Source organism: Diachasma alloeum, unplaced genomic scaffold (genome assembly GCF_001412515.2).
Source record: "Diachasma alloeum isolate Michigan unplaced genomic scaffold, Dall2.0 Dall_scaffold_00629, whole genome shotgun sequence".
NCBI classification, from domain to species: Eukaryota; Metazoa; Arthropoda; class Insecta; order Hymenoptera; family Braconidae; genus Diachasma; species Diachasma alloeum.
In genome coordinates this window covers 89854-116453 of record NW_021680761.1, presented here as the reverse complement: position 1 = coordinate 116453, position 26600 = coordinate 89854, and the positions used below count along the sequence as shown (strand labels likewise).

The window sequence follows — 26600 nt, the reverse complement described above, 5'->3', positions numbered from 1 at the left end:
CGAATTCTTCCGTACTAATGGAAGCATGGTAATCGTTCAAATTTAAGTTTTGCATTTTTTGTGTTATATCGACCTATTAGGATCCAAAAAGTTCGAAAATGCAATTTCTAAACCGTCTTCGTACATATGTATGCATGTATGTGTGTGACAAAGTTTTTCTGCAATTGTTCGCTAATGAATCGATGGAATTGAATCATTTCTCTCAAATGTAGGTATTATTCAGCTCTATCCATCGCCATTAATTAAAAATTGATTCATTGATAAATTTTTTACTTTTCGATATTCTTAAATCGGTTCCCACCTTAAAAAAAATTCTGAATCCATTGAATAATGGCTTAACAAATTTTTTCCGATGTTCTTTTCACCGAATTCGAAGATAAAGCAACAATCGTTATTTTGATTTATCATGAAAATTTGCGAAAATTTTATATTTTTCGAATATATTCCTGCAGACATATTTGGATATTATTCTTAAAATTAATTCAACCATAGGTAAAAACGTTTGTTTCAATGCCACGAAATCGAAGTTGAAAGATAGTTACGATAGCTATCTCCGTTAATTTGATTTTTATGATGATTTTTGAAAATTTCTAATATTTCATGAATTTTCCTGAAAGTGAGCTATCTAATGGTTTCTTCAAATGTGATATTGCAAATTCGTTCAATTACATATAACTACAAATTTTTTATTTTTATTTTTTCGATTTTTAAAATGATATAGATGTCATTCTTTTATTTGATGTATACCAGATCTTCGGAAATTATTCTGTTAGCATTCGAAACGTTGTCGGTTTTCCATTATTGCGGAAAAATTCAACTAAGTCGAAAATCTGCCACAATTTGTTAAAAACATTATTAACTTTAATAAAATTAAATAAACTATAAATTATATAGGGTAGATAGAAATGACATACAATATGAGCACTCGGCAGCATATTGCTAATTTATTAACAAAAATAACTATGCCATATGCAATATATTAATAATTTAACACTTATTTTCGGTTTAAATCGAAAGGAATTAAATTCTAGATTGATTGATTTCAAAATTGATTTTTCATCCGCCTCGCCATTTTACAATATTGAACACTTGTTATGTACTATTTTAATGTTACACTACTCAGAATAATAATTTTGATATGGTATGAAAAAAGTAAAAAAAACAGTAAACCGATAAAACATAATTTTTCTATGTAATCTAACGAACGTTTTGAAAAAAAAAGCGTGAATCGGATGAAAGTTATGGTGTAAGGAGCATTTCAAAGCCAAATCACGAAAACCAACCCTTTCGCCTGACGTAAGAGGTAAAATGGACTGGGTATGAAATTTTTTTTAGTTTTTATGTACCTCATGATATGTCAAAAGTCGCTCAATATTTATTTTCGTCAACCGAAGACTTTCAAATTTCACCTGGGTCCCCCCTTAAGAATATTGAGGTTATGGATGCATAATTTGACATATGTGCTTCTCTATTTGTTTATTCTTCCATTTTTAGTAATGATGAGAGCCGTCCATCAGACTTCAGTGACAACTGGAATAAATTTAAAGATTGCGCTCAAATTTGCCGCGCGCGGAGGGATACATGACATGCCGTCGTGGATAGTGGTGGGGAGTCTTCGGCAAAAACCCGATGTTCCTTCTTTCCTGGCGAGAACTATATAGGTAATCGTCGTCGACTTAAGAGGCCAAAAATCAAAGGACCAAGTGAGTGGAAATTTTCTTATAATAATTCCTGATGAATGAAACACAGAGTTAACCCAAGGAAGAAGAGAGAAATTCTGGAAAATTATCATGGAGCCAGATTCAAGGTTAACTCATCTGAGTTTAATTCATCAGGAATACCCAAAATAATAATCAAGATTTTTTTCTATAAATTTTTTTCTCAATTCCAGATTGCTACTGCTTGTCCTTCATTGTATCTTCTTCCTCTTCTGAATGAAGGGAAATAAAGCATCACTTCACTACTCAAATAAACAAATATCGAGCTCCAATAATCTAATTACACATAAGTGTCGAGCAAAATACGATCTTGAGGTATGTTCTTATTTNTTTTTCATAAATTTTGCTGAAAGTGAGCTTTCTTATGGTTTCGTCAAATGTGATGTTTTAAATTCATTCAAGGATCTATAAATCAAATTCTTGAATTAACATTCTATCGAAGGGCTGAAGGGAGAAATATAACCACACAAAAAAAAACATTGTATAGAAGAAAGGGATAATAAAAATAATGTTGATAACTAAGTTGAAAATTTGACCAAATGAGTTACCACGAAATCTTATTCAATTTAAAAAAATGAAATAAATAATGAATTATACATGATAGAAGGAAATGATCTGCGTATTAATCATTCTGAAGCATATTGCTAATTATATAACAAAAAATATATACTAGAAGAGAGTGGCGCAGAATGAAACAGTCGAAAAAAAGACGCAATTCGATCAAAACATTTGTTTTTATTAAATTTTCNTTCGACCATTGCTTTTCTTAAGGATATCCAAGTACTTCGGCTATTTTTTTGTGAAACCTTTTGTAGTTTTAAATAAGAACTTCCATTTGAGCCCCACTTGACCATAAGTTTCCGAGCATTTTACAATGAATTTATTATCTAAACTTTGGAGTTCTGAAATTTATTCTTGATTTTGAACCGTCAGGAAACGTTTTAACAATCTGAAAAAAACAACTAGAAAGTCTACTTTCAGAGAAAGATTCATAAAATAATTGAAAATTGCAATTTTTAAAGGTTAACAACATTTTGTAAGAATCATTCATAAACACTCAATTTTTCACGATAAAAATCATTTTTCGGAATTGTAATAAATTTTTTCATATTCTGAATTTTACCAGGAAACAATTTTATGCCAAAAAAATTAGGTGTGTNAGACAAATAGAAAATTATTATTCTCATCAGTACTCCCAACAATAAAAGAAATTAATGAATAAAAGTTGATAAAAAAAAATTATTTTTGCTTGAATTGCGTCAAATGATTNATTTTTCGGAATTGTAATAAATTTTTTCATATTCTGAATTTTACCAGGAAACAATTTTATGCCAAAAAAATTAGGTGTGTAAAAGTTCAAACCATTTCAATTATTTATTCATAAAAAGGGAATGTTTAAAAAAATCATCATTTCATACAGAATGTAATTTGAATAACACTAAATATCCATGATGGTTTTTCGAATTTTTCTCACGCAATTTAATTGATAAATTTAATTATTGAAAATGGTAGAATCTATAGTGTGGTCTGTACCAAACTGTAAAAAATACTTCGATATCCTCAACGCATAATCAACTCTGAAAAAAAAACTCGTAGAAATGTTAATTTGAAATTAACGTTGATTGTTATAATATTCGTTTNATTTAGTGTTGTAAGTATATAATTAAATTTAGTATTCATAATTCAACCGACATAATAACTCGTACTCTTTCATTAACCGTGAAAGAGTCTGACCATTCTGAAAAAATAGTTAAGAGAGCAGAAGAATTGAGAAAAACGGGAGAAAATTANTGATATACAACACATTCAACATTTTGAGAAGAGTGCAGACGATTAGAGAACTATTTAAGTACCGTGAGGGATGCAGTTGTCGGACGGTATGCAGAGGTCGGATGGAGAAATAGCATACGTCCGAGAACTGAAGAAATGACTATCTTGATTGATTATCTTTACTTTCATTAGAAAAACTAAAGATAAAGGGAAAAATCCATTCAATAATATGAAGAACAAATAAATAAACCGCTTTGATTCTTTACACACCTGATTTATGGCGAAAGTGCCTCATGATTCGACTCTTCTCCCAGCCTAAACCTTAACCGTCCGACAATTGTATTCCTCACGGTATTGGTTACTTAGTTACCTGTAAAGAATTGCCAGAAAAAAGATTTTTGTTTCTCTATCCAATAATGTTTCAATTTTCCCAGTGAAATAATTTTGATGATTTAATTATAATTTTAAAATGTTTGAAGAATATAATCCTGTCTTGATAAAAGAGGTATCCGGATTTGAGTAGTAGGGAGCACGTTTGAAAAAACTGAATAGAATTACTTAGCATTTCCTCTGGACAATTTTCTTGAATTTCTATGCACGATTTTTTTCCATTTTTTCCCTTTGATTTCATTACGATGAGAATCAAGGAGAGAAAAGCCACAAAAACTTTGAAAATTTTTGCCTGAAAATTTCCATAGAAAAATCAAAATTGCATAATCTCTAATAGAATTATTATAGAGATATTATTGATATCAAGTGACTATTGAATGAAAATTTTGATTAATCCAATTTTTTATTTCAGGATGGTAATGTGGGAAGTGTAGCGATAAAAATGTGAAAATTTCGACTTCAGTGAGAAAATATGCAATACTCTTGGCAAAACCTGTGAAGAGATGAAAATATTAATATCGATAATTCGATAAAACTGTTATGAGAAAAGCCAAAGTATTATAATTCATCTACAGAATTATATGAAAAAAAAAAAATTCAAGTGAATGATTAAAATTAAAACATGATCTATCTGTGTGAACTTTAATTCTCCATGATCATTTATCTCTCAATTAGAAATATACTCTCGTAAACAAGAAAAAGAAAACAATGTAATAAATGTCAGAAAAATTTCTCCAAATTCAAATCAGAACGAAGCTGTTCCATTAGAAATTATGACCAAAAATTCTACCGGGAAGCCAAGAATCTCAGATTCTGGCTGCTCTCATGAACAAGACATACTATAATAAATAAAAAAACGACCGATGAGTGATGTAGAAAATTACTAAAAAAAATCCGTAATTATGCCTCAAATTATTACGTCTCTTAAATGACGTCAGGTCTCACTTTCATCATTTTCCCCATCCATTCTCACAATTAAGGGGAATCTTCGGAGTCATACTAGAAATCGGGGAACGTTTCAAATCTATTTTATTCAAAAATTTTCCGGTGAAAATTCACCAATTTTTGTTGGAAATATACTCCTGGAAATGGATCATTATTTGAAAATAATTTGACATATTTTTGAGTTTTTTTTTTAATAATATAAAACAAGAAAAAATTTCATAATGGATTTGACTCGGCTATTAGAAAATTATGGCACTATTAGAATCTACTTCTATTGGCGATCTTGATTTATGATTTGTTCTCACAATTTCGTAAATCTAATAATCCATTTCAATAACGACGAAAGTGCAGAGGTTGTTGATGAGCGCGCGCAGCGCGCCTTATAATGCTATCAGTAAGGAAAATATCCCTTAACTATTCTCGGAAGTTAAATCTGTCTGTTACTCTACTATCCATCGTCCATCACTGACTGCAAGTATGGAGATACGTCGGTATATCGTCAAGGATTATTTGTATTTTTTTTTCTTTCTTGGGTCATTCTGCCAATTTTTGTTATCGTTTTCTATCTCCAGAAATTTTATTGTGTTGAAGTTTCTTATATAGTTTTTTCAACATTCAAAAGGCCTAAAAAACTTAATTCAATTTTTTTTAAATTTTGTTACGCGCAAAGAGTAATTTTTTTGGATTTTCGCATTTTTGACTAAATTTCATGTTGTGAAAGAGGTAGCAGACCATTCTTGAATTTTCAATGCCTATTTCCCCGAATGCGAATTTACATGGAGCATGATTTCAATACGTTCACAACATCGGGCATGTTGTGAACGTTTGCATAATAACCGTATCTGAACTTTTAGTGTTATGAATTTGAACTTGATTAACGATTAAATCGTTCATGGAGATTCTCATGCAGCTTGAAAATGAAAAAAAAATAGAGTTTTTCAAGTCAAGCGATCATTGATACTTCAATGGTAACTTGGATATGTAAACTTATTATGAAAATTGATCATATTCAATTGCATTTTCAATAGATGAGTATTTCAAAAATGTATTGGCCGACGTTTAATAATTTTCATTATCGTGTGAACTTAAAAATGAAAATTCCATTGAATATTAGGTAATGGACAGATTTTTCAATACCAATATGTAGGGAAACTTAATATAAAATGATCGTTGTTCAAACCTTCAAAATATTCTACGTGAAATTTCAAGGGTACTTTTCTAACAGTGTATTTGGAAAGGAAAACTGTTCGTTTTGAATCATATGAAACGATGCATGAAGAAGCTTAGGCACAAAAGAATCAAATGACACCAAGTTCGAGTAGCAATTGCGCGCTAGGAATGGTGAAACAATCAAAGAAAGGATAGCAGAAGATCAAATTCCTTTAGACAGGAAAGATATCACTGTGCGTATTTTTTACATGGAAAAAAATTCTCATTATGATTCATTCAGTGTTCAGGAAAAACGTGATCTATTGTCGATATATCTTGGTGAGATTCTGCAAAATCAACGTTTATTTAAACGGCCGTTTATTAACGACCACACAGGCCAACACCTTCTTTTCATTTAAAATGAAAAAAAAAATATATATATATATATATATATATATATATGATTCATGGGCCATGTAATGAGTGGTATCTTGTGAATGGGAAATCGGAACAGTGATCGGCATCAATCATTATTCCAGAAATATTAAGTGAATTATTCCCCGAAAATAACAGAATTCATTCGTTTATCATTGGATCTTAGAGAATAATAAATAATTGAGAATTTAAATTTTTTCAATAACTATTAGGTAAATGATTGAAAATTTTCTAAAAAATATTAGAGATTATCAAATAATCGTTCTTCCGAATTCGATTATTAATTGGTAAAATCATTCGGAATTTAAAGATTTAATTCTTGATTAATTTAATAATTGAAAATTGTTAAGTTCTATTACTTGATTGAGGATTTATGAAATTAATGGTAATGATAATTTATGATTATGCCTATCTCTGAATCGGAATCGAAAGATTCCCCTGACAATTATAAGACGAAGACTAAATATAAGACAAAACTATGGAGATTATATATTCAGATCCACTTCATTGATAATCAACCGCGTGAAATTGTGATGATAAATTATGCAATTGCATCTGAGAACTATATCAAATATTATGTTCATATTAATCTAATGATTAATTTCTTCAACAATGGGATTGAAGATGCAGACACTAAGTAACGAGCGCGCGACGCGCGCTTTATCTAGTCCTATTCATAAAAAGGAGAAATGAAATCGATCTCGATATATCTCGAAAATCTCGAATCACTGTCGCCGTAAGACTGAAACCGAAGCACCACTACGTGAGGAGATGAAAGGCGCGTGCACAGCATGCGCGATCGATCTCGTAGCTTCAAAATTGGTAAGTTTAGAGAAAAATATCAGAAGATTATTTCTGTAGAAAATTATCTCAGGTACAAAAAATGTTTCAGGACATTTTTTTCATATAAACACTCATGCTACTGAGATAATTCAACAATTACTAAGTGGTTGTAGAAGACAATGTCAAGAGATTTTTTTGTAACTTACAAATATCGACAAAAAGTATGCTGAAAAAAATTCTTCAAATTACTGCTTCCCGCAAAATTACTCCGAATCATCAATCCAAACATAAGCTAGAAACTGGCAAATTTTTATTGACAGTCTCTCTTTTTAATTTGGCAATATGTGAAATGTAAAAATTTTGAATGTTCTAGCGGTGGTAGGGATGGGACGGGAGACCCATTTCTCTCTTGATAATGAAGCTACTCCAAAAAATCTGCAAGTCAGCATGTTTTGTCTCTGATATTTATAAGTCATTACTATTTACGACCAAGTTGATCGAAAGTTTTTCCTTCTCTTTTTCAAATTCGATTGTGACAAATCTTCTTTCTTCAAGATTTTAATGAAACTGATAATTCATACATCCAAAAATGTTCCTAATTAGTTTTTTAAATATTAAAATAAAATTATTCCAAATAGATCGTCAATTAAGAATTGAATCAAGAACTGATAAATGGAATTGACTCTGCACTCTAGTTCTTAAGACTTAACAATTTCGGATGTTCCAACAATAGAAAATGGCGCATGACTGAAGATCCATTCCTCCCTTCTAAACGAAGCTACCTTAAAAACTTCCTCCCTCCATTATTCACTTCAAACGATCTAATCAATCCAATGAATTTTCTCTGGAATAAAAAATTTTCGATAATTGTGAAAATTGACACATTTTAACGTTATGCACGGTACCCTATTGACCTAAATTTTTAATTTTTATAATCATGTTTTGGGCGCATGCGTCACAGCACCATAATAACACTATACACACCCTGAAATCGACCCGCAAACAACTCCACGATTATCGTCGACAATTTCCATATTTCAGCCATTCACAACACGGTTTATTTTCATGAATAAAATTCATCAAAATATGACGAAAATAAATAGTAATGATTTTCTCGAGGCAAGGAAATGTTTCCTTTTTGAATTCGTGGAAGCAATAGTCTTCAATATTTGTGACCTAAAAATGAAGATACATTTATTTTGTCTTTTATGATCAATGCAATCTAGGTCACCAGAAATACAAGTTCTTCTTCAGTTCATTTCTTCACCTCCCCTCTCAATATTAAATAATAAAGGACTGGAGAAGTTCTTCGTATGTTTTTTTCATTTTTGTTTAAATTTAATTATATATAATATATATTACATATATATTATGACTGAACCACCGACACGTCTGATGTTTTATGTTACTTTAATTATTTACTTTAATTTACTCTTCATTTATTTGAGTGTTATCTCTTTTTAAATCGTTCGGTGTAATTTTCATATTGTTCTTGAGTGATGTTTTTTAATCATTGTTTAAGTACGAATCACACACAATTAACGCCTCAAGTTAATCAGTTCACGCAAAATTCTCTTCACCTCCGAGTTCATCAATTGACAAGCACCCCTGAAAGTGCATCCGATCGTTCCATGAACCAAATTATTATTTCTCATTACTCAATCCCTTTTATTTTCCATAATCTTCTCATCTCATTCGTGATTCTAGTAAAGTGGTGTCGACGTTTTTTCAGTTTAGTTTATTAATTAATTTCCTTGGTTTTTCTCAAATACAATTCTTTTTTTTTCACCCTTTGAAGACAGAAAATAAATAACCAGTAGGCAGAGGCTCGCGAAAAAGATTCTTTTTTTATTTTTGATTTTAAATTTTTTTTTGCTGTTTTCTTTTGTTTGAGTTATTTTTTTCTCTTCTTCGATAGTAGGAATGTCGAGGTCTAGACGTTTTTGCACTTGATTTTATTTAAAATTTAATTTTAAATAATTTAATTGAATTTCGTTATACTGCACAAAAAGTATTAAATAAAGTTTACCATGCAATAATGAAAATTGGCATTGTTTTTATCATTAATTGAGGTGAAATAATTTAACGAAAAAAACAATAAGGAAAGAGCATGTCTCACGTCCCTCGTTTAAAGGCTTCACGGTATCACTACAATGTCATAATGTTTTTTGGTTTTTCCATGCTTTTTTTCAACTTTTTTTACAGATTTTTCTTGTGCATTACGTAGATAAATTAAAATACGACTTGCTAGACAATTTTTTTGTTTTCTTTTATGCTTTAATTTACTAGTGATGAGACATTGAGGGGGGTAGGGGGATCCCAACGCGGTTTCAAGACATTAATAAACCCACTTAAGTAGACACAATTTTTTTGTCATTTTTTCCATTTGTTACTTCACTTTTCAACTACGAAAACACAAGCTATGGCTCCTTCTAAAACGGAATTTTTCTTTCACCTCACATCTTGGAATTTAATTGAAATTCTTAATGATTTATATCGATATTCATGTATTTTTTAATAATTTCTTTTTTTTTCTTGTATGTGTGGTTTTTTTTATAATGTAATACAAGTGTAAGTTTAAACTTGTAATTAATGGAGGATGGAGCACAGTGCTCTCTCGATACATGTAACAATGAGCATAAAGTATTTATTTTTATTTTTTAATAATTGGTTTTGGTTTTTAATTATAGGTTTCTTTTCATTAATTTTAAAAGAAGGGGTGTGTGTTGAGCAGTGTATTTATGTATGAGTGTATGTGTATAATGTGTCTGTTCTCGTGTTAATCATTTTTTTCTAGTTTTAATTTAGTTTACACATATATTTTTGTTTCCTTAAAAAAATGTACACTTGGAACAAAATTTGATGAACCCACAGCCAATGACGACTTCGTGGTATTTTCTTCTTTTTTTATTCTTTAACTAACATTAAATTTAGCAACGAACTTTTATTTTCTTTCATTATTTTTATTTCTTTATTACGTGGTTTTCCTCTTCTGGAAAAGGTGCATCAAACTTTATTCACGGAAAGCTTATTCGAATCATACTTTCTGTTATTTCATTTTTTTTGTTCATTTAAAAGCGCATGAAGAGTTTCATATTATTAAAGAGGATAGAATAATTGATTGAAGGGATTCTCTGAGGCTGATGGAAGCAAAAGGGGGAGGGAGGATAGAAACAAATGGAAATTATTATTTAATTTATCACGTAAAAGATGGAGGGTTATTTTCCTTTTTCTTCGATTAAGCGCGAGTTTTCCGTGCATACACCTTGAATTTTCTTCATAATATTAATAATTTGTTTTCGTCAGTGATGTTTTTTGCTTCATTATTATGTTTTTTTTCACTCACCGATTGGTGTTCGTACATTATGCAAACGTGGCAAACACACATTGTATTCTCTGATCTTTTTGCTTTGTTTGGTTTTTTCTTTCATCATTCAAGGGAACAGCATAAACGATGATAACGCAATTAAACACTTAGAAAGTGTGTTGTGTGTGTGAGAGAGAGATAGATTGAGAGTCTGAGAGAAAAAAAAATTTAAAAAAGCCTCTGTCCCTAAGATTTATTGATGATAAATATTGAAGACAAAAAAATATGAAATAATTGGTTTTAATAAAAAAAAAGAAAAACGAATAATTAAATATCACCAGGTCTGCTGTCCTCTTGATAAGTAATAAGGGCTCTCAATTGTTTTTTCTGTTTCTTTTTTAAGACTTCTTTACATCCTGGTACAAGGTTGATTTTTTAAATCCACTTTTTTTTTGTTGTTGTTGTTTATTTGAATTTTTTTAGTACGTCAACACCACTCCAAGTCGCGAGTTTTCCCAGCACAGGGGTTGTATTCACTTTGATGTCATCATTGTGACGAATTCTGCAAGAAAAAAACAAAGAAAAAAACATTAGAATTCATTTGTAAAATCATTCATTAGTGTTTTTTTTTGCACGACTGCATCATGAACTTGTTGAATGAAAATGATGTCACGAAGTTTGAACGCAGGTCAGTGTCAATTAAATTGCTCATTTCGTTTAAATGAATCGTCTCAACCGAATAATGAATGACAATTGAATTGAATTGATGCGATTCAATTACACGCAGTCACTGGTATTTTCCCATTAGTTCTTAATTTTTATCAATTCTTTTTTTTACATATTCCGACTTGTATCTACCTTCGTAATTAACTTGGCCATCACCATCGATATCAGCCTCTCGAATCATCTCATCTACCTCCTCATCGGTTAATTTCTCTCCCAAATTTGTCATAACGTGTCTGAGCTCTGCTGCTGATATAAAACCATTGCCATCTTTATCAAACACCCTAAATGCCTCTCTGATTTCCTCCTCACTGTCGGTATCCTTCATTTTACGTGCCATCATCGTCAAGAATTCAGGAAAATCGATGGTCCCATTACCTAAGAAAAAACATTTCCCCCAGGAAGAAAAAAACCATTAAACATTGTCTAACTCATTCGATTTCCCCATTCTCTCATTCCTTCATCTTGTTCTTACCATCAGCATCTACTTCATTAATCATATCCTGTAGCTCAGCCTCTGTTGGATTTTGACCAAGTGAACGCATGACAGTTCCCAATTCTTTGGTAGTGATGGTGCCATCACCGTCTTTATCAAAAAGCGAAAATGCTTCTTTAAACTCGGCAATTTGTTCCTCCGTGAGTTGGTCAGCCTAAAAAAATCATCAATAAAATTCCCCTGATAAACATTGCTGGTAAAAAGGAATCGTTGTACAAATCGAGCAACTTAGCGGACAATCATCGTCAACTAATCATCGTTATCTGAATTTTTATGATACGTATAACAGTTCTATCTCCCTTGATAATCTAAAGACATTTTGATAGCGAACCACTTTGCCTGAGTTTTTTCCCGTTAATGTCCTATCATCATTCCATACAGAGCTCCCCCGTCCGCCCGCCCGTTGCCATCCCCAAATTGAACAATTCATGAATTATGACAAAACTTGTTGCAGCGTAATGGCATGTGCCACGCCCATCCATGCAAAATTAACCCCGTGGGAATTAATTATTCCATGACGAACAGACCTCAAACCCATTGCTCTACATTATCCCAATCCTCTTTCAAAAAAATCTGTCAACAAATAGTTCTAAATAAAACATCATAAAACACGTCAAAATCTAGTAGAACAACTCAAATAATCATTACCCAATTAACGTTACCACTACGTATTGTTGACAAACAATTAAATTTTATTATCCCCAAATTTCTAACAAAAACCCAATAGAACACTCAAATAATGTCATTGGATTTCATCGTAAATGCACTTAAATCATCCGCGTTACCTGGATATCCAGGGATAGCGTTTGACCTGAGGGGGTTTTGGGTGAATCTGCTTATAAAAATCGACATTTCACTCCCGAGAGGTAAAGGTCCGTCTTAAGCTAAACATACAAAGTCTCAACCTTTCGAAAATGCTATTGAAAAACTGTCAATAAATTCTAAAACTCAAACAATTCCAAATAGTTCATCACACAACACAACAGGCCACAATACACGCGATTAAAACTGCTGCGACCTAGAATCGAAAATACGAACCATATTTTTTCACTCGTGTACGTGTATTCTCCAGCAAATTTTATATTTATAAATAAACTTCTCCCGATATATTAACACGTAACAATACTTATGGAATTTTGTAACGAACGTTTGAAGATGGGCAACTCCACTTTGACAAAACCCCAACGATATTGTTTATTTTACTAAAAAATATCTCTTAAACAGGAATATAACGAAAGAATAAGAGAAAAAAAAGGTTGTTTAGATCCCGACGAATGTCGTGAGGGGATAGGAAAGATAGTCGTTGAAGCAGGGGCTGTACGGAGGCACCTACTGCGAAAATCAATAGTGTGGTATATAGCACAATGGCTGATTGGCGAATGCCGCAACGCGCTACGATCAACCCCCCCCCTCTCGCGCTTTCACTCGCTCTCTTTCTTTCTTCCTCTCTCCCTTTCTTTATTGCTTCATCTCACTTTTGTTTCACATTCGTCTCATCATCCCAGAGGTATTAAAAAATTTACAAAACACTGTGGAATGAGTAAATTTACCGACATTTTCACCCTTCCAAGTGGAAAACAGCACAAATAAAATAAAAACGAACAAAGCCGAAGAATCTATTGTTTCATCGTGTTTCAATACCGACACGTCATATTTCTATATTTCCGTGTTGCATTTTTTGTTTTTTCATAGTTCTTTCCTTAACTATCTCACTCATTCCCAATGTCTGACACATTTTAACGGAACCTCCTAGCTGGCCTGCATTCCAACTGACCTTGGCACAACAGAGAGACACTGTATTTTTGCCCCCAAAAAATGTGCGCGATAAAGTTTTTGTTTTCTTCTCCTTTACTGAGCAAACCTCTGAACACCGTTGTCAAATCGATATTCATTTGTATGAAAAGTAGAAGATGGAAAAATAGTACGTCAAGGTGGATTCAAAATACGGGTATTACCAAGGGTAATGTTATTAAGAGATTGAAATCTACTGGATGGGAGGAATGAGAAGAAACGGTGAATCATCGTCCAAATATTTGTATGACGCCTTTTGACTCATGGAGAATAAGTGCAAATGAAATAATGTTGAAATGAAATTGTTAACGATCATATTTATTTGGAATTTTGTCACATGTGCCTCTATGCATCTTTCGGCTTTTATATTTTTTTCCAATACGGCCGAACGCCGGTTACCAGTCGTCAATTGACAACCACGATGGCGTTCCACTGCTCATTACTGCCAACGTGGAGCCGCCAAATACCTTTACTATTCCTCCCCCGACCCCTGAAAATTATCATCAAAAAGCCCAAGATTCTTCAGAATAATTATTTATCTCCTTTTTTGGATGAAAATTCCGACATTTTGGCGTGACGGAAAACACCAATCGATGCTGCGCGAGCGTGTATGCGTATTTGTCCCCCCTCCCCGTCTGCCGCGACCACTCCAAATGACCACGGGTGTGCGCAGGGGTAAAGAGGGTGTATTAACACTCGCGTGTATTATCGCAATAATTTTCAATAGGGAAGTAAAACAATAGGTCTCTCGCAGCTCTTAAATGAGAAATCCATGGTTATAATGTGGAAAATGTCTTATGAGTTATGGCCAAACTGAATGGACACACCACGATTTTTTAATACATAAAAAAATGGAGAAAAAATAAGTGTAAACGGTCGATACAGAAAGGGGCAAAAATAGACATGTGGATCGATCTTACCTCTGCTCCATTTTCCCCCAGAAAAATGGACAAAAAATAACCGAAATTTTTTTCTTTCTGAAAATCCCTTCAATGTTCTCTCTCCCTGGCCCTCCAACGGCGCAATAAAAAAATTATAAATCGATCGAGCCCAACAACAAATATGGTGGATTGTGAATATTTGCTGCTGCTTTTACCGGGTACTCAATAAACGCAATGAAAATACAGCAATGGCTCAAGATAACCGGCGTGCATTGAGAGAGTGTTTCTCACACCAATTGTAGAATGCGTTTTGCAAAATATACGATTTAATCCACGTGCACGCGTGGCGTTGCGTCAATTCTCGATATTAAAATGAAATAAAGAAAACTATGGAATACAAATGACCAATAGATGGTATGAATCGTCAATAACTTCACAAATATACGATAATAATTGGCACAGATGGTTTTTCTTGGTTATAAAATAATGAGTAATAATAAAATGTCAAGTGTGAAGGTTCGAGGGCACTCACCATGTTGGCTTTACAATAGTTATTCTCCTACTGGAAACCGACGAGTCGTTTTCTCTCTTTCTTTCGAAGCTGCGGTGGGGCGTTGAGGTGCTGATCAGGTAGGACCCTGGATCGAGTTTACCACTTTAAATCCACCGAAAAAATAATTCCGAGAAAACTCTCTCTCTTGTTCACCGAATTGACGAGCAAAATACTCTCCCAAAAAGTCTTTGTATAGTTCGTTTTCTCAAAGCAGTTGAGCAGTTGTTAATAATATTTCAGCCGACAATATTAGAAACCGAGAGCCATGAAAAACCCGTTGAGTTTTTGATCGGCAAACGTCGGTGAAAGCGCTTTTTCAACGACAAATAAAAAATGTATAATACGTCGTTACTCTAACGCTATTACTAACGTCGATATCAATTGTATTGATATTAATATCAGTCCGTGTTTTATTTTATTTTTTTAAATTTCTTTATTTATTTACCAAATTAAATGAAGAAAAATAATCGAAACTGATCGCCAGTTTTTTTTTCTTTTTTTTAGTCGTTATATCCGGCCGACGGGAAACGCACTCGGAACAGCAATGGAGGACTCCTGTTAACCGTACGATGCTCGGTGGTATCACTACGCCGCAGGCACACCACCAGGGATAGTAGATCTCTAGTTTTTATTGTGTTAGTATGCGATGGTGTATGCGCAGCTTGTGGGGGATAGGGTTTTGCGCACATTGGGATACAGCGGTGGAAGGTAGAATTGTGAATGTGTGGGTTATTATGAGAGAGATGGATCTATAATGACGATCCGGATGAGAGAGAGAGAGGTGTTTCCTTGTTCGGGCCAATGCCGATGGTAAACTATCAAGGGGTTAGATGAGAATTGTCGAGGCGGTGGAGGGGGAGGCGGCTCGAAGGGGCGCGTCGCGCACTTCCTACGCGACGCTAAACTAGCGCTTTTTTTCCCCAGCAATTTGATGCTGAAAGTTTAGGGAATTCAATTCTGAAATATTGTATTTTTGGGGTTTTGGAATTAATCAAATCTGTTGAGTATTCCCTTCAATTTTTTTTCGCATGGAGTTGAACATTATAGGTTTATGATGGTGGGTCTCAGCGGTGAGTAGGATGACTGTGGAAATATTCAAATTTTTAATATTTGAATATTCGCCATTCGTCAATTAGCTTCAGCGAGTGAAGTCTGAGGTTGCCTCAATGTTTTTTCTCATGAATTTTCCCTCACGTTTCAAATAAAAATGTTGGCTTGACTCGGGGTGCGGTTCTTGTTTACTGGACGGGTCCGGGCGAACTAAGCAAGACTCGTGATTGGCCGTCGCGCACCTGCAATGCGTCAGACGCGCGGCCACCGCCGCCGTTGACGCTGTAACGCGTTATACACCAGGGGGTCCTCTCTTCTCTACCCAACGCGCTAAAACGACACGATTTGCGCCAGCGCTGTTGAAGGCAAAACCCATCTTTTTTCCAATGTAGTGAGGGAGAATACGATCACATCTGCCACCCGAAAAATCTAACGGGTCAAAGCCGACCCTTAGAAGAATTTACCCCTTTCCTCTTTCGTTATTCCTTTTTTTTCTTCTTTCACCTTTTTTACTGAGCATATATGGTTAAATATACCCTGTCAATGTTATGGCAGGTACGAAAATCGTTTGACCCGACGGAAAATTGTTGTTTAAACATTCATGGGTGGAGGTCGAGGTATGTACAGCCAATTTGACGTTAGTTGCTCTTCATTCTTTCCTTTGGATTTGTAGATTGGACAGGTAATATCTTTGGAAGGTATACCGAAAACTAGCAGTTTTACCAACAATGTTAAGAGACGAATGTTAGTAGTTTCAGTGATATTGACGAAATAGTCAGTTTCTCGAAGACGTCAATTTCCCGATTTTGCAAATATCTTCAAAACTACAACGTTCATTTAAAAAAAATTAATCGAAAGACATTTTTTTCAGCTGATAGAATTCTTTATTGAAAAAAAAATTTCCCATATTTTTCCCTAAACCTCGACAAATTACGATAGCTTATGGAGAATTCAAACTAACTAAAATGATGACTCTAGTCACTTAAAATTTCCTTTGCGTGTTATTTTTCCACTTCCATCGAGTTTTAACCGTTGTGCTTGAAGCACACGAAAACTGAAAAAATCATAAAGATTTAGGAACGGCGGAAGAAAATATCGTGCACGCTGAATTGCGTGACTTCTGATTGACAATAGAATAGAAGTATTTTATCCATAAAATGAATGACAGACAAGCTATTAAATGTAGGTCAATGAGAATATATATTTATTTTTCCTACCCCTTCGAGGACTGGAACTTGAAACGGTCTCCCAAGATGTTATGTAGCTAAATCTCGTTATAGTCTTCGACTAGATTACGTGAATAGAAGAGATAGGATTGAGGTACAATTTTTATCATAATAACTTTCAATTTTCATTAGTAAAATATGCTAGAATCTATAAACACACTTGTGATCAGATGAGTGGAGTATATTGATTATGAGGTGGATTATTTTCTTCTAATCCTGTTCGCAACTCATTGGGTGTGAACTTGTGACGAGGCCTTATGCTTGAGAAGAAATGTAAAGACAATATCCCAGCAGTATATCAGTTTTACACCCGTGGATGAAACGTATTGTAAATATGAGTAGAAAAACAAGATGATGAAATTCTCTACAAAAAATATTTTTGATTTTTTTCTCTGAACCCACTCATTATCAAGAGATTCACGTAACAAAATTAATCCCATTGTTCGATTCATCTCCCGTTATCCATTACATTTCTTTTCCAACAATTTTCTGAAAATAATACCGAGTGATGGAAAAAAATAAACAAAAATAAAAAAGAAGGTGCATGATGAGTTTCAATGCCGTTGTGGTATTGGGCTTGCGCGGAAAATTGTACGCGCAATGCGACACGCTATGGTGGAAGTGAGACAGTGATAGGTGGGTAATCTCGTTAGTGGTACCCAGAGCAAATGTGAGTGAAAAAAATTACGGCCCCGGCATGAGGTGGAAAAAGAAGAGAAAAAAGAAATAAAAGGTGGAAGGGAGAAGAAAGAGATTTGGTAAATTAAGGGTGTGAGAGAGGGTGGGTAGGGGGTGGAGTGAAGGAGTAGGGAGGGGGGTTAACTTAAATCTCGTTAGGTGGAATTGAGTTAACAGAATGTGAGGCCTATATAGACTTGAGTTCATCTGATGTGGTTCCTGTCAATTTTGTCAGCATTTCTCCATTTTCGATTCATTTTTTATACTTAATAATTATTCACATCTTTTCTGGTCAATTCCTCTTGGACATTAATTAAATATTTTAAGAAATTAAAGTTTTATGTAAATAAATAAGATGAAATTGAATACAAAAATGAGAGACATAAACTACTGTACTGCCGAACTAAGATTCGTAACGATCAAACACTCGTTTCCGGCAAACTGACGTCACTCACAACCCAGATAAACCGTTCCATTATTTTTTTTATTGGTTTTTGTTTTTGTCTTTATTATTATTGTTACCAACGAGCGTCGATAAATGATCTTTATGCACGACTTGTATTGATTATAAAGTGAATAGGAGAAAAAGTTTCACTAGTTTTAGTTTGCGTTAAAACGTAATAGTATTGAGCCCCTCCCCCCCTTCCTAAAAAAGGTCAGACAGTGGCTCACAAAAAAAAACGAAACCTTGATACGAAGCCATGGGTTTCCCACAGGAGATATATTCGCACATGACAATAGACAAATTGTCAACATTACAAATGCCTTCATTCATTCCAATTGATAACTTTTTATTAAACTCTTTACACCATTTTTTTAATATAGAATAGATCTATTTCATACAGATGTATTTTCTTAAAATATTCATCAACGTTTTCTTTCCATCAGTTATTGATTAGTAATTTTGTTTACGTTTGGAACACTGCATGAACAAGTAGGTCTACTGGCACAATAAATATTCGTCGTTTTTGCTAAATCATCATGATCATCAAATATACATTTAGTAACAATTCAGTAACTATGTTGACATTGAGGGGAGGGTGAATGAGGGAGCATTTACTCCTATGCCGGCATGGGAGCGCCATTTCAAAATAATTTGATGTTTAGGCACCAAATTCATCTTCCATCCTCACTAAAATTTACATTCTCTCTCCAAGGATTAATATGGATGAGAGAAACATTGGGTTTCAGTCGAAGTCGAAAGAGAGAAGATAGGTTTCGTTTTTCAGGGGGTGTAAATTAGGTTGTGAATATCTCGAGAACTGATGGGTTTAGGGGATCTGTCAAAGAACTGTTTGATATTTTTCTCTAAATCCAAAAGGTTTACAGATATTTGCAGAATGGTTAGTATAAAATTTATCATGCTCGTTTTATTGCACACAAATTCTATTCTGCAAATATCTCTGAAACGAATGTATTTGAAGAAAAATGTCAAAAAAACATTTTTCGTAGAAAGTTTTATAATCTGTCAATCAGATTTTGTAATATTTTACTCTAAATCCAGTAGTTTTCGAAATATTTACGCAATACCATCAGAGTCATGGAACCCTTAGGAAACGGGGCCCAGTTATGGAACCGTATTGTCTTCAATAACTTAGAAGTTGTGTTGAGTGGATGTTTTTGACTTCAGAGAAACTATATAGTCCATAGTTTCAATTCAAGTTTGTTCATCGCAGTGAATATATAGGGTCACAGGGATTTTCGGCTAAATGTAACGTTGATTTCAGAACCGGTACCAGTTCCATAACCGGGCCACTGACGGTCCGTTTAAAAGAGAACGTTAACATAACTTTTTTTGTACAGATAATTTAAAGGTGCACAAAAGTGATGTTCTGACATTTTCCTCTGAGCGCAATATAGTTTTCGAAATGTTGACGGAAAACTCGGTATGAAATTTTGCAACCTGTTTCCCGTAGCAAACGGATTATTCTACCGATGGCTTACGAACTAATGGGTTCAGTTGCAAATGTTAGGAGATTTTTTATATAAAGCATTCCAAGATCTGCAAAAATAATTTTTTGACGTCGAACAACCTTAGTAGTTTCACAGAAATTTACAAAAGCGGTACATTAAATTTTCCAATTTGTAATTATAGGTAAATGATTTAGCCAATATCTTGCAAATTAATGGATCTAGAAAAAATGACAGGAAATCTTTTTTATACAGAATTTCATTATCTACGAGGAATATCTTTTGATATTTTCCCCTCGCCTATTGTCTCTGACAACAATCAAACAAAACAGGGCACCTAGTACTTCACACTTGCCCTTCTCTCTCCTTTACTCGAAAGTCACTGGAATGGACATAATCGGTAAAATTGGATTCGTATTTTCCACCTCCAGGGCAGTTGCCATACAGTCATTGGCAGTCTCCATCTCCCCAAGTGATTCCAATACTTTACCAAGATTATACCTAAAACCGTGAACATCAATGATTAATTAGTTGCAGTTTTCGTGAATCAACATTTCGACGATTAATATTCACCAAATTTGATGGGAATTTGGGTCAATTTTCGCTGCGTCACGTAGGGTTTTTTCCGCAAGTCTCTGACATCCCAAATAATGGTAAACCAATCCCTGGAAATTATTTATGAATAGCATAGAAATTTCATCTTCTCCTGCCTTATTAATTGAGGATGTTTGTCCAAAACCGCAGAGAATCTAGTAATTTTTCAAATGTTGAACATGGTGATTTTCCGTCTGTTCCCACGATTAAAAAATTAAACAAAAATAGAGAAAATGTTACAAAATTTGTCCGCTATATATTTTTTCGGTTAAAATCCTTTTCAACATTTGTAGTGATGTAGAACATTGATCCATTTAACTTGATAGTCCGTTTTAAGCTAACCCGCAAATTAAAAAAATCGGGAAGATTCACAATTTAAAATTGCTGGTATTGCAAATAAATGCCTTTTCCATGAATAATTGAATAGAAACAAATTTTCTATCGAAATCATCCTTTCAAATTCTTAATAAACTTATTTATATGATCATCCTTTTTATTTGTATATATGCAGTGCCTTTAGATCTATTTATAGATATATTTATAGGTATACTTATGAGTATATGTAGATCATAGCCGGAACAAATTCCGAAAGGTGTAAGTATTTTTTATTATAAAAATAAGTTTCGTGAAAGTTTAACCAATCGCAATTATTTACTAATCTTGAACAACTGATATATTGAAAAATATTTGAGTTTTTCGAAGGTTTTCTGATGCAATCGAATAGAACCTTTTGATAATTGAACGTCTGTAACTAATTATCCATCTTTCTTTTTATATACTAGATCTGTGCGCGCGCTTCCGCGCGCGCTTATCATCTTTTCATTGTGAAAATGAAGAAATCGAATTTATTAAACTTCATATACTCATAGATGTTTTATAAATATTGATAATGACTTAAAGAGAATTAAGGGAATGAAGAGTGAAGCATCAATGAATAATTTTTAATCTTCGATTAATTTTTTTTTTTACTTTTTAAAATAATTTGATTAAAATCTATAATTGTTGAAAAATCAGGGGAGGGTTATGAATTGATTTCCTAGAAAACTGAAAAAATGTCTTGAATTCTTCGGAAAATTTCACAGTTTTCCAAATAACCTAGATCACAGATTTTTCTCGAATTATTTGGAAAACCGAAGAATTTTCGTGAATTTTGTAGAGTTTAGAATTTATGTATGAAAATCTGAAAAGCAAGAATTGATCATTTTGGTGTGTGATAAATATGAAAAAATTAAAATTTGGGAAGTGAAGAATAATTTGTGAATTAAAAAAATTTAGAAATACTCTTTTTTTTCTCATGATCAACAATTAGGCAATTTAGATATGTTTTGATATAAAGATCAACTTCACACATGAAAAAATGAAAAATATGACGCAGAAAATTTTTTTGGCATTTGAAGAATTTGAAAATACCGGGGTTTTTTTTCAGCGACTACTTCACGTGACTCATTGATCAATCAGAATTGAGGATTAGCAGTCAGGCAGTTTCGAGATATGTCGATATAAAACAACTTCACGTTTCTTTCATCTTTAGTAAATAGGATAGGATAAAGGAGAAGCCATTTTCGAGGCGACTGATGTATCAACGTACAGTCCAAACTACAAGAGCTACGAGCATGAGCTTTTGCCTATAACTACCCTTAGTGACGTAAGCTCCCACTAAGGGAGAGTTTTTGGAAATTCACCCCCTAAGGGGGTGAAAAGGGGGCAAAATTGTTTATGCGATTTCGAGAACCGCTCAAGTTAGAGAGGTAAAAATGCGCGTGTAGATCTCCTTTTAAAATAAAAAGACACGTGTTTTTCATTCTCTCGAAAATCCACCTCCGAGAGGGTGAAACACAGAAAGTTCTAGAAATTTCCACAACTGCCTGGAGGTTTCTCGAATTTTATAGAAAAGGAGGGAATATTCTTCGAAACTAGAAACATCTGTTTAGCCAATGATAATGGAAATTTCTAGAACTTTCGGGAGAACTCGAGAATGCTCTACGATAGGTATTAGACAAATTATTCTCATTTCTATTATTATGAGATATTTCCGTAAAGTTTTCGCCGTTTCGTCGAAAGTTCTCAGGTTTTCTGAAATGTGCTGGAAAATTCGAGAAATTTCTCGAGTCTTCTAGAAAATTCAAGAAAATTCGAGAAAATTCTCAAGTTTTTTAAAGAGTCCAAGAAAGTTCTTGAGTTTTTTGGAGAACTCGAGAAGCTTCAACTTTTTCGTCATTGACTTTGACTTATCATAAATAATATTTCCTTCAATGTGATATCATTCATTCATTTAGGAATGAATAAAAAAAACAATAATAATCATCATCATCATCATATCAATCATTATACGATTTATGTTTAAACTCGCCACATGAGGCGAGTTTAAACATAAATCGTATAATAGTCTGGATATGCAAAAAAACCCGTTCATCTCATTATGTTAAAGCTATTACGACTACTTTTTATCTATAAGCCGAAGAAATCACATTTTTTTTAACACAAAGCAATTTGAATTCTAAAAATGAAAAAAAAAAACATCCTTAAGAGAAATAATTAGTTTCAAAAAAGTAATTCATGAAAAATACCAAATGTTGAAGACTCTTTATATGAGAGGGATTAATCGACACAGCATTCTGATAGCACTGCTTCGCTTCAGCATACTCAGCTTTGTATTCATGTAAAAGTCCCTTCTAAAAAAAGAGAAAAAAACTAACAATAGAAGGAGAAATAATGTTTCTTCACCTCAATACTGTTCATTCCTCTAACTACTGTCAATCAATTTTTCCTGCTAAATTTATTCATTTATTAGAAGATCATTCGCCATGGCGCGACCATAGATACCGGTGTCCGCGGCCATGACACCTCATGGGCTATGACCGTGATTTGGGGGTCCATGGCCACCTTCCACGGCCCCAAATCTCAGAGGTTCCAAGGCCTCATTGCTGGGCCAACATTTATTGAGGGGGGTGGGGTGATCACAAGGGTCAGACGGGAGAGGTCAACGTAGTTATGGCAAGGGTCTAATTATTAGGCTCCAATGGAAATAGTTTCTATTCGATTGCGTGAGAAAACCTTCGAAAAATTCGAATATTTTTCAATATATAGGAGTGATGAATTGAGTAATCGCAAGGATCAAACGGGAGAGCCGAACGTAGTTATCATAATGGTCTAATGATAACTATGTTGGTCTCTCCCGTTCGACCCTGGCGATTACGACGTTTACCTCTCCCGTCTGACCCTTGTCATCACCCCACCCCCTCAATAAATATTGGCCCAACAACTAGGCTATGGAACCCCTGAGATTTGGGACTATGTAAGGTGGCCGTGGACCCTCAAATCGCTTTCAAAAGCCATAGAGATTTCATGACCATGCACGTGGCCACGGGCCCCGGTATCTATGGCCGCGCCATGGCGAGTAGCGTACGTGATTACAGATTGAAAAACGCTATATAAAGTAAAAGAACTACAAAAGCTTCCCTCTTAAGTCCATAGTTGAGCGCTTCAATCTCCCAGTAATCTCAGTAATTCTCTTATCCTTAAAAACACTTACCGTGTACATTATATCGTGACTGAGGGGATAAATATTGGTGGCTTCTTGGAGAGATAGGGTGGCACCTTCTGGACGATCTAGGACGAGGAAAACCTCAGTTAGAAGGAGCCAAATCTGTAATTGTAGTAGCCAAGCATGTTGAGGTCCGGGTTTTGGGGTGAAAGATGATAACGATGAAGCGACTTCTGATAATGCTTGTTCAATTCTCGACGCAGCTAGTGATTGAGCATGTAATGAACCTAAAATCAAAATTGGAAAGAGAGATTAGAACGATAATTGAACTATTATAGAGGGATGACCTCAAAATGGATTTTTTTACGGCTTTTTGAGTCCCCTTTTCAGGTTTTCTTTCAGCACTCTATCCAACCCTATGCATGCAGCAGTGGATTCTATACTGTACCGCATTTGCACTCCTATAGAATATAGGAGTAGCATGGGAAACCACAGGAAACCCATGCTGGTACAGGCGTAACCTCACGCTCTACTAGTAACCTCACGCTCGCCGGGGCCTTCCGTTGAAAAATTCGATTCCACGGGGAATCGAACTCACAAACTTTCACATACTAGACTTACGTCTAGCCCACTCGGCTACCGACATCGGTCTCAAAATGGATACTGACGTTATTAAGAAGATAGCGTCGTAACTTATCGATTTAGAAGAAAAACATTTTTTTTTTGTAGGGAATTTCATGATTTACCAAAAAAATGTCTTTTCCGCCACGGCAGACGCAGTGTGCACATTTCCCCTCCCGCAAATCCCCCCCGAAATCTGACTTTGCACCTACGCCGTGACGGAAAATAACGCCCTGACCATGGCAGGAAAGATAAAGGACCCTTACCTACATGCTTACCGACCTCGCCTTCGGCTCGGGTTGTAATTCTGCACGTGAGCACGACTCTTTTATTTCTCCTCCCTAGATAGCGAATATAATATTGAACGTGTTCGCTAGAACCACTTATTTGCGAGATAATCGAGATCCGCGGCAGTGTATCGGCCAAGAAAAATTTTGCCTCAAACGTGTGAAAAAAAATAGCCGCGCGATGCCATGTTCGCGATACGCAGTTGCGTCCCGTTATCTATGCACGAAGCAACTACCTTGTCCATTACCGCCGAATCATATTCATTGAATAAAATGAAAACGCGACAAATTACGAGAAAAATGCTCTTAGTTATCACATAAATCGGCCACAAGAGTTTCATTGGAGTCATAATTTTTTTCATTCATTTAATCCATAAGTAAAAGATCCGTGAGCGTTACCAGGCTTTTTTCTTTGGTTTCTATGCTCAAGTTCTTTTTCCTTTTCTATGAACCATGTATATAGTACAATCTTTGGAAAGCTCATTAAATGAGTTCCAAAGTGACGTCTGTTTCATCCAATTCTGACCATTTTTCATTGAGTTATGAGAGTTTTAGGCGATAAGTGAATTTTCATGTTTCACTTGAAAAATTAACTTCGGATGGATTTTTCGATGCTTTCAAGTGGCTTAAACAAAGATATTTATACATCATTTTGAAGAACATGTACTGTTTTTCGAAATGGTGTATTAAAAATGCGATTTAATTGGATTTTTATCAATTTATTACAGTTTTTTTCCATTTTCTATGTTTTGTCACACCTAGAAAATGACAGTTTTTGTAATTTATCAAGGGTTTATACTTAATCAGCGGAAATATATCATATATCAATTCGAAGGTTTCATCGGGATCTTCAAATTGATACCTTATATTATTGATTCCAACCATTAGATCAATTGTTACAAGCGATAATGCATCGATTTTGGCATGTCACGTTTTGAAAATTTCCATTTTTTTTCTATAAACGATGATATTTTCTGTTTTTTTCTTCAAGTTTGTGGGAATATGTCATATATAATTCAAAGCACATTGAAGTGCCTTCAAATTGACCCCTGAACTATTTAATTACAGCCAAGTTTGATCAACTTATAGATTTTATCTAAGAATTGAATTTCTTGATTTTTTTCTGAATTCAGATTAGTTCGCATTTTTCAATCACTATCGTTGAAGTAAAGTGAAGAATTCGTCCATCATTTTGAAGGGTATTGTTAGTTCTTCAAAATGGTACATAAAAAATCTGATTTCGTGGAATTTTCATCCAATTATGGTAGATTGTTTCTATTTTTTATTTTACTTCATGTCACACTTAAAAAATCATAGTTTCTGACAAAAAATGATGCTTTGGACTTCACCAGCGGGGATGTATTATATACTAATTTGAAGGTCTTATCGAGATCTTGCAATTAATACCGTGTTTTATTCATTCCATCCAATAAATAAATTCTGACAAGCAATAATAATTTGATTTTGGGATATCACGCTGCGAAAATTCAAATTTTTTCCTCTTCATGAGGAAAATTTCCTCGGTTATTGTCCAAATCTGTGTAAGTACCTAATGCTTAAATATGGAAATATCACATTTACGTTCAAAAAATTGACACCAAACTGATGCCCCATTAAAAATGCATTGATATTTTCCATTTTTCGAAATCATTTATTGGTAATGATGAAGCTTTCGATTCGATCCGACAATTTGTATGACGAATCTATTTGAACATCGGTATCATTTGTGAAGTTGTCAGGAGAATGAAGTGAAGTTTCTGTTTAAAGTTGGTTTATAGTTGGTTAATTTAATTGTCACAATAATTATA

The 26600-nt window shown here is 34.0% G+C and overlaps 2 protein-coding genes and 1 long non-coding RNA gene across 5 annotated transcripts in view; 1 reads left to right on the top strand and 2 right to left on the bottom strand.

Moving 5' to 3' along the window:
• Positions 1–214: 214 nt before the first annotated feature.
• LOC107043805 lies at positions 215–4504 on the top strand. Its single transcript, XR_001461273.2, has 3 exons — positions 215–1703; positions 1892–2033; positions 4291–4504. It is a non-coding gene; the product is annotated as an uncharacterized LOC107043805 (long non-coding RNA).
• Positions 4505–9229: 4725 nt separating this feature from the next.
• On the bottom strand, positions 9230–15544 carry LOC107043803 (calmodulin). 2 transcript variants are annotated; one of them, XM_015265449.1, is made up of 5 exons: positions 15387–15544; positions 14921–15252; positions 11696–11870; positions 11356–11598; positions 9230–11059 (listed from the first exon to the last, which is right to left on the bottom strand). In XM_015265449.1, the coding sequence occupies exons 2-5, from the start codon at positions 14921–14923 to the stop codon at positions 11031–11033; spliced, it is 450 nt and encodes a 149-aa protein (XP_015120935.1). In that variant the 5' UTR covers positions 14924–15252; positions 15387–15544; the 3' UTR covers positions 9230–11030. The 2 variants fall into 2 exon arrangements, with proteins under 2 accessions (XP_015120935.1, XP_015120936.1); XM_015265450.1 differs by lacking the exons at positions 14921–15252; positions 15387–15544 and adding an exon at positions 12755–13067.
• A 3121-nt stretch (positions 15545–18665) lies between these two features.
• The window catches only part of LOC107043809 (tetratricopeptide repeat protein 7B), a gene marked incomplete at its 5' end in the record, with an annotated part of 88609 nt that continues 80674 nt past the window's right edge, over positions 18666–26600 (bottom strand). For both annotated transcript variants that reach the window (XM_015265455.1, XM_015265456.1), the window contains 4 exon segments: positions 18666–20307; positions 20380–20471; positions 22968–23072; positions 23933–24171. In XM_015265455.1, the coding sequence (XP_015120941.1) occupies positions 20175–20307; positions 20380–20471; positions 22968–23072; positions 23933–24171 (569 nt within the window).

Coding starts and splice junctions, on each gene's coding strand:
- LOC107043803 (XM_015265449.1), bottom strand. Junction 11,599..11,695: donor TAATGAAGTAGATGCTGATG/GTAAGAACAAGA, acceptor GTTTTTTCTTAG/GTAATGGGACCATCGATTTT. Junction 11,060..11,355: donor TGGCCAAGTTAATTACGAAG/GTAGATACAAGT, acceptor TTTTTCTTGCAG/AATTCGTCACAATGATGACA.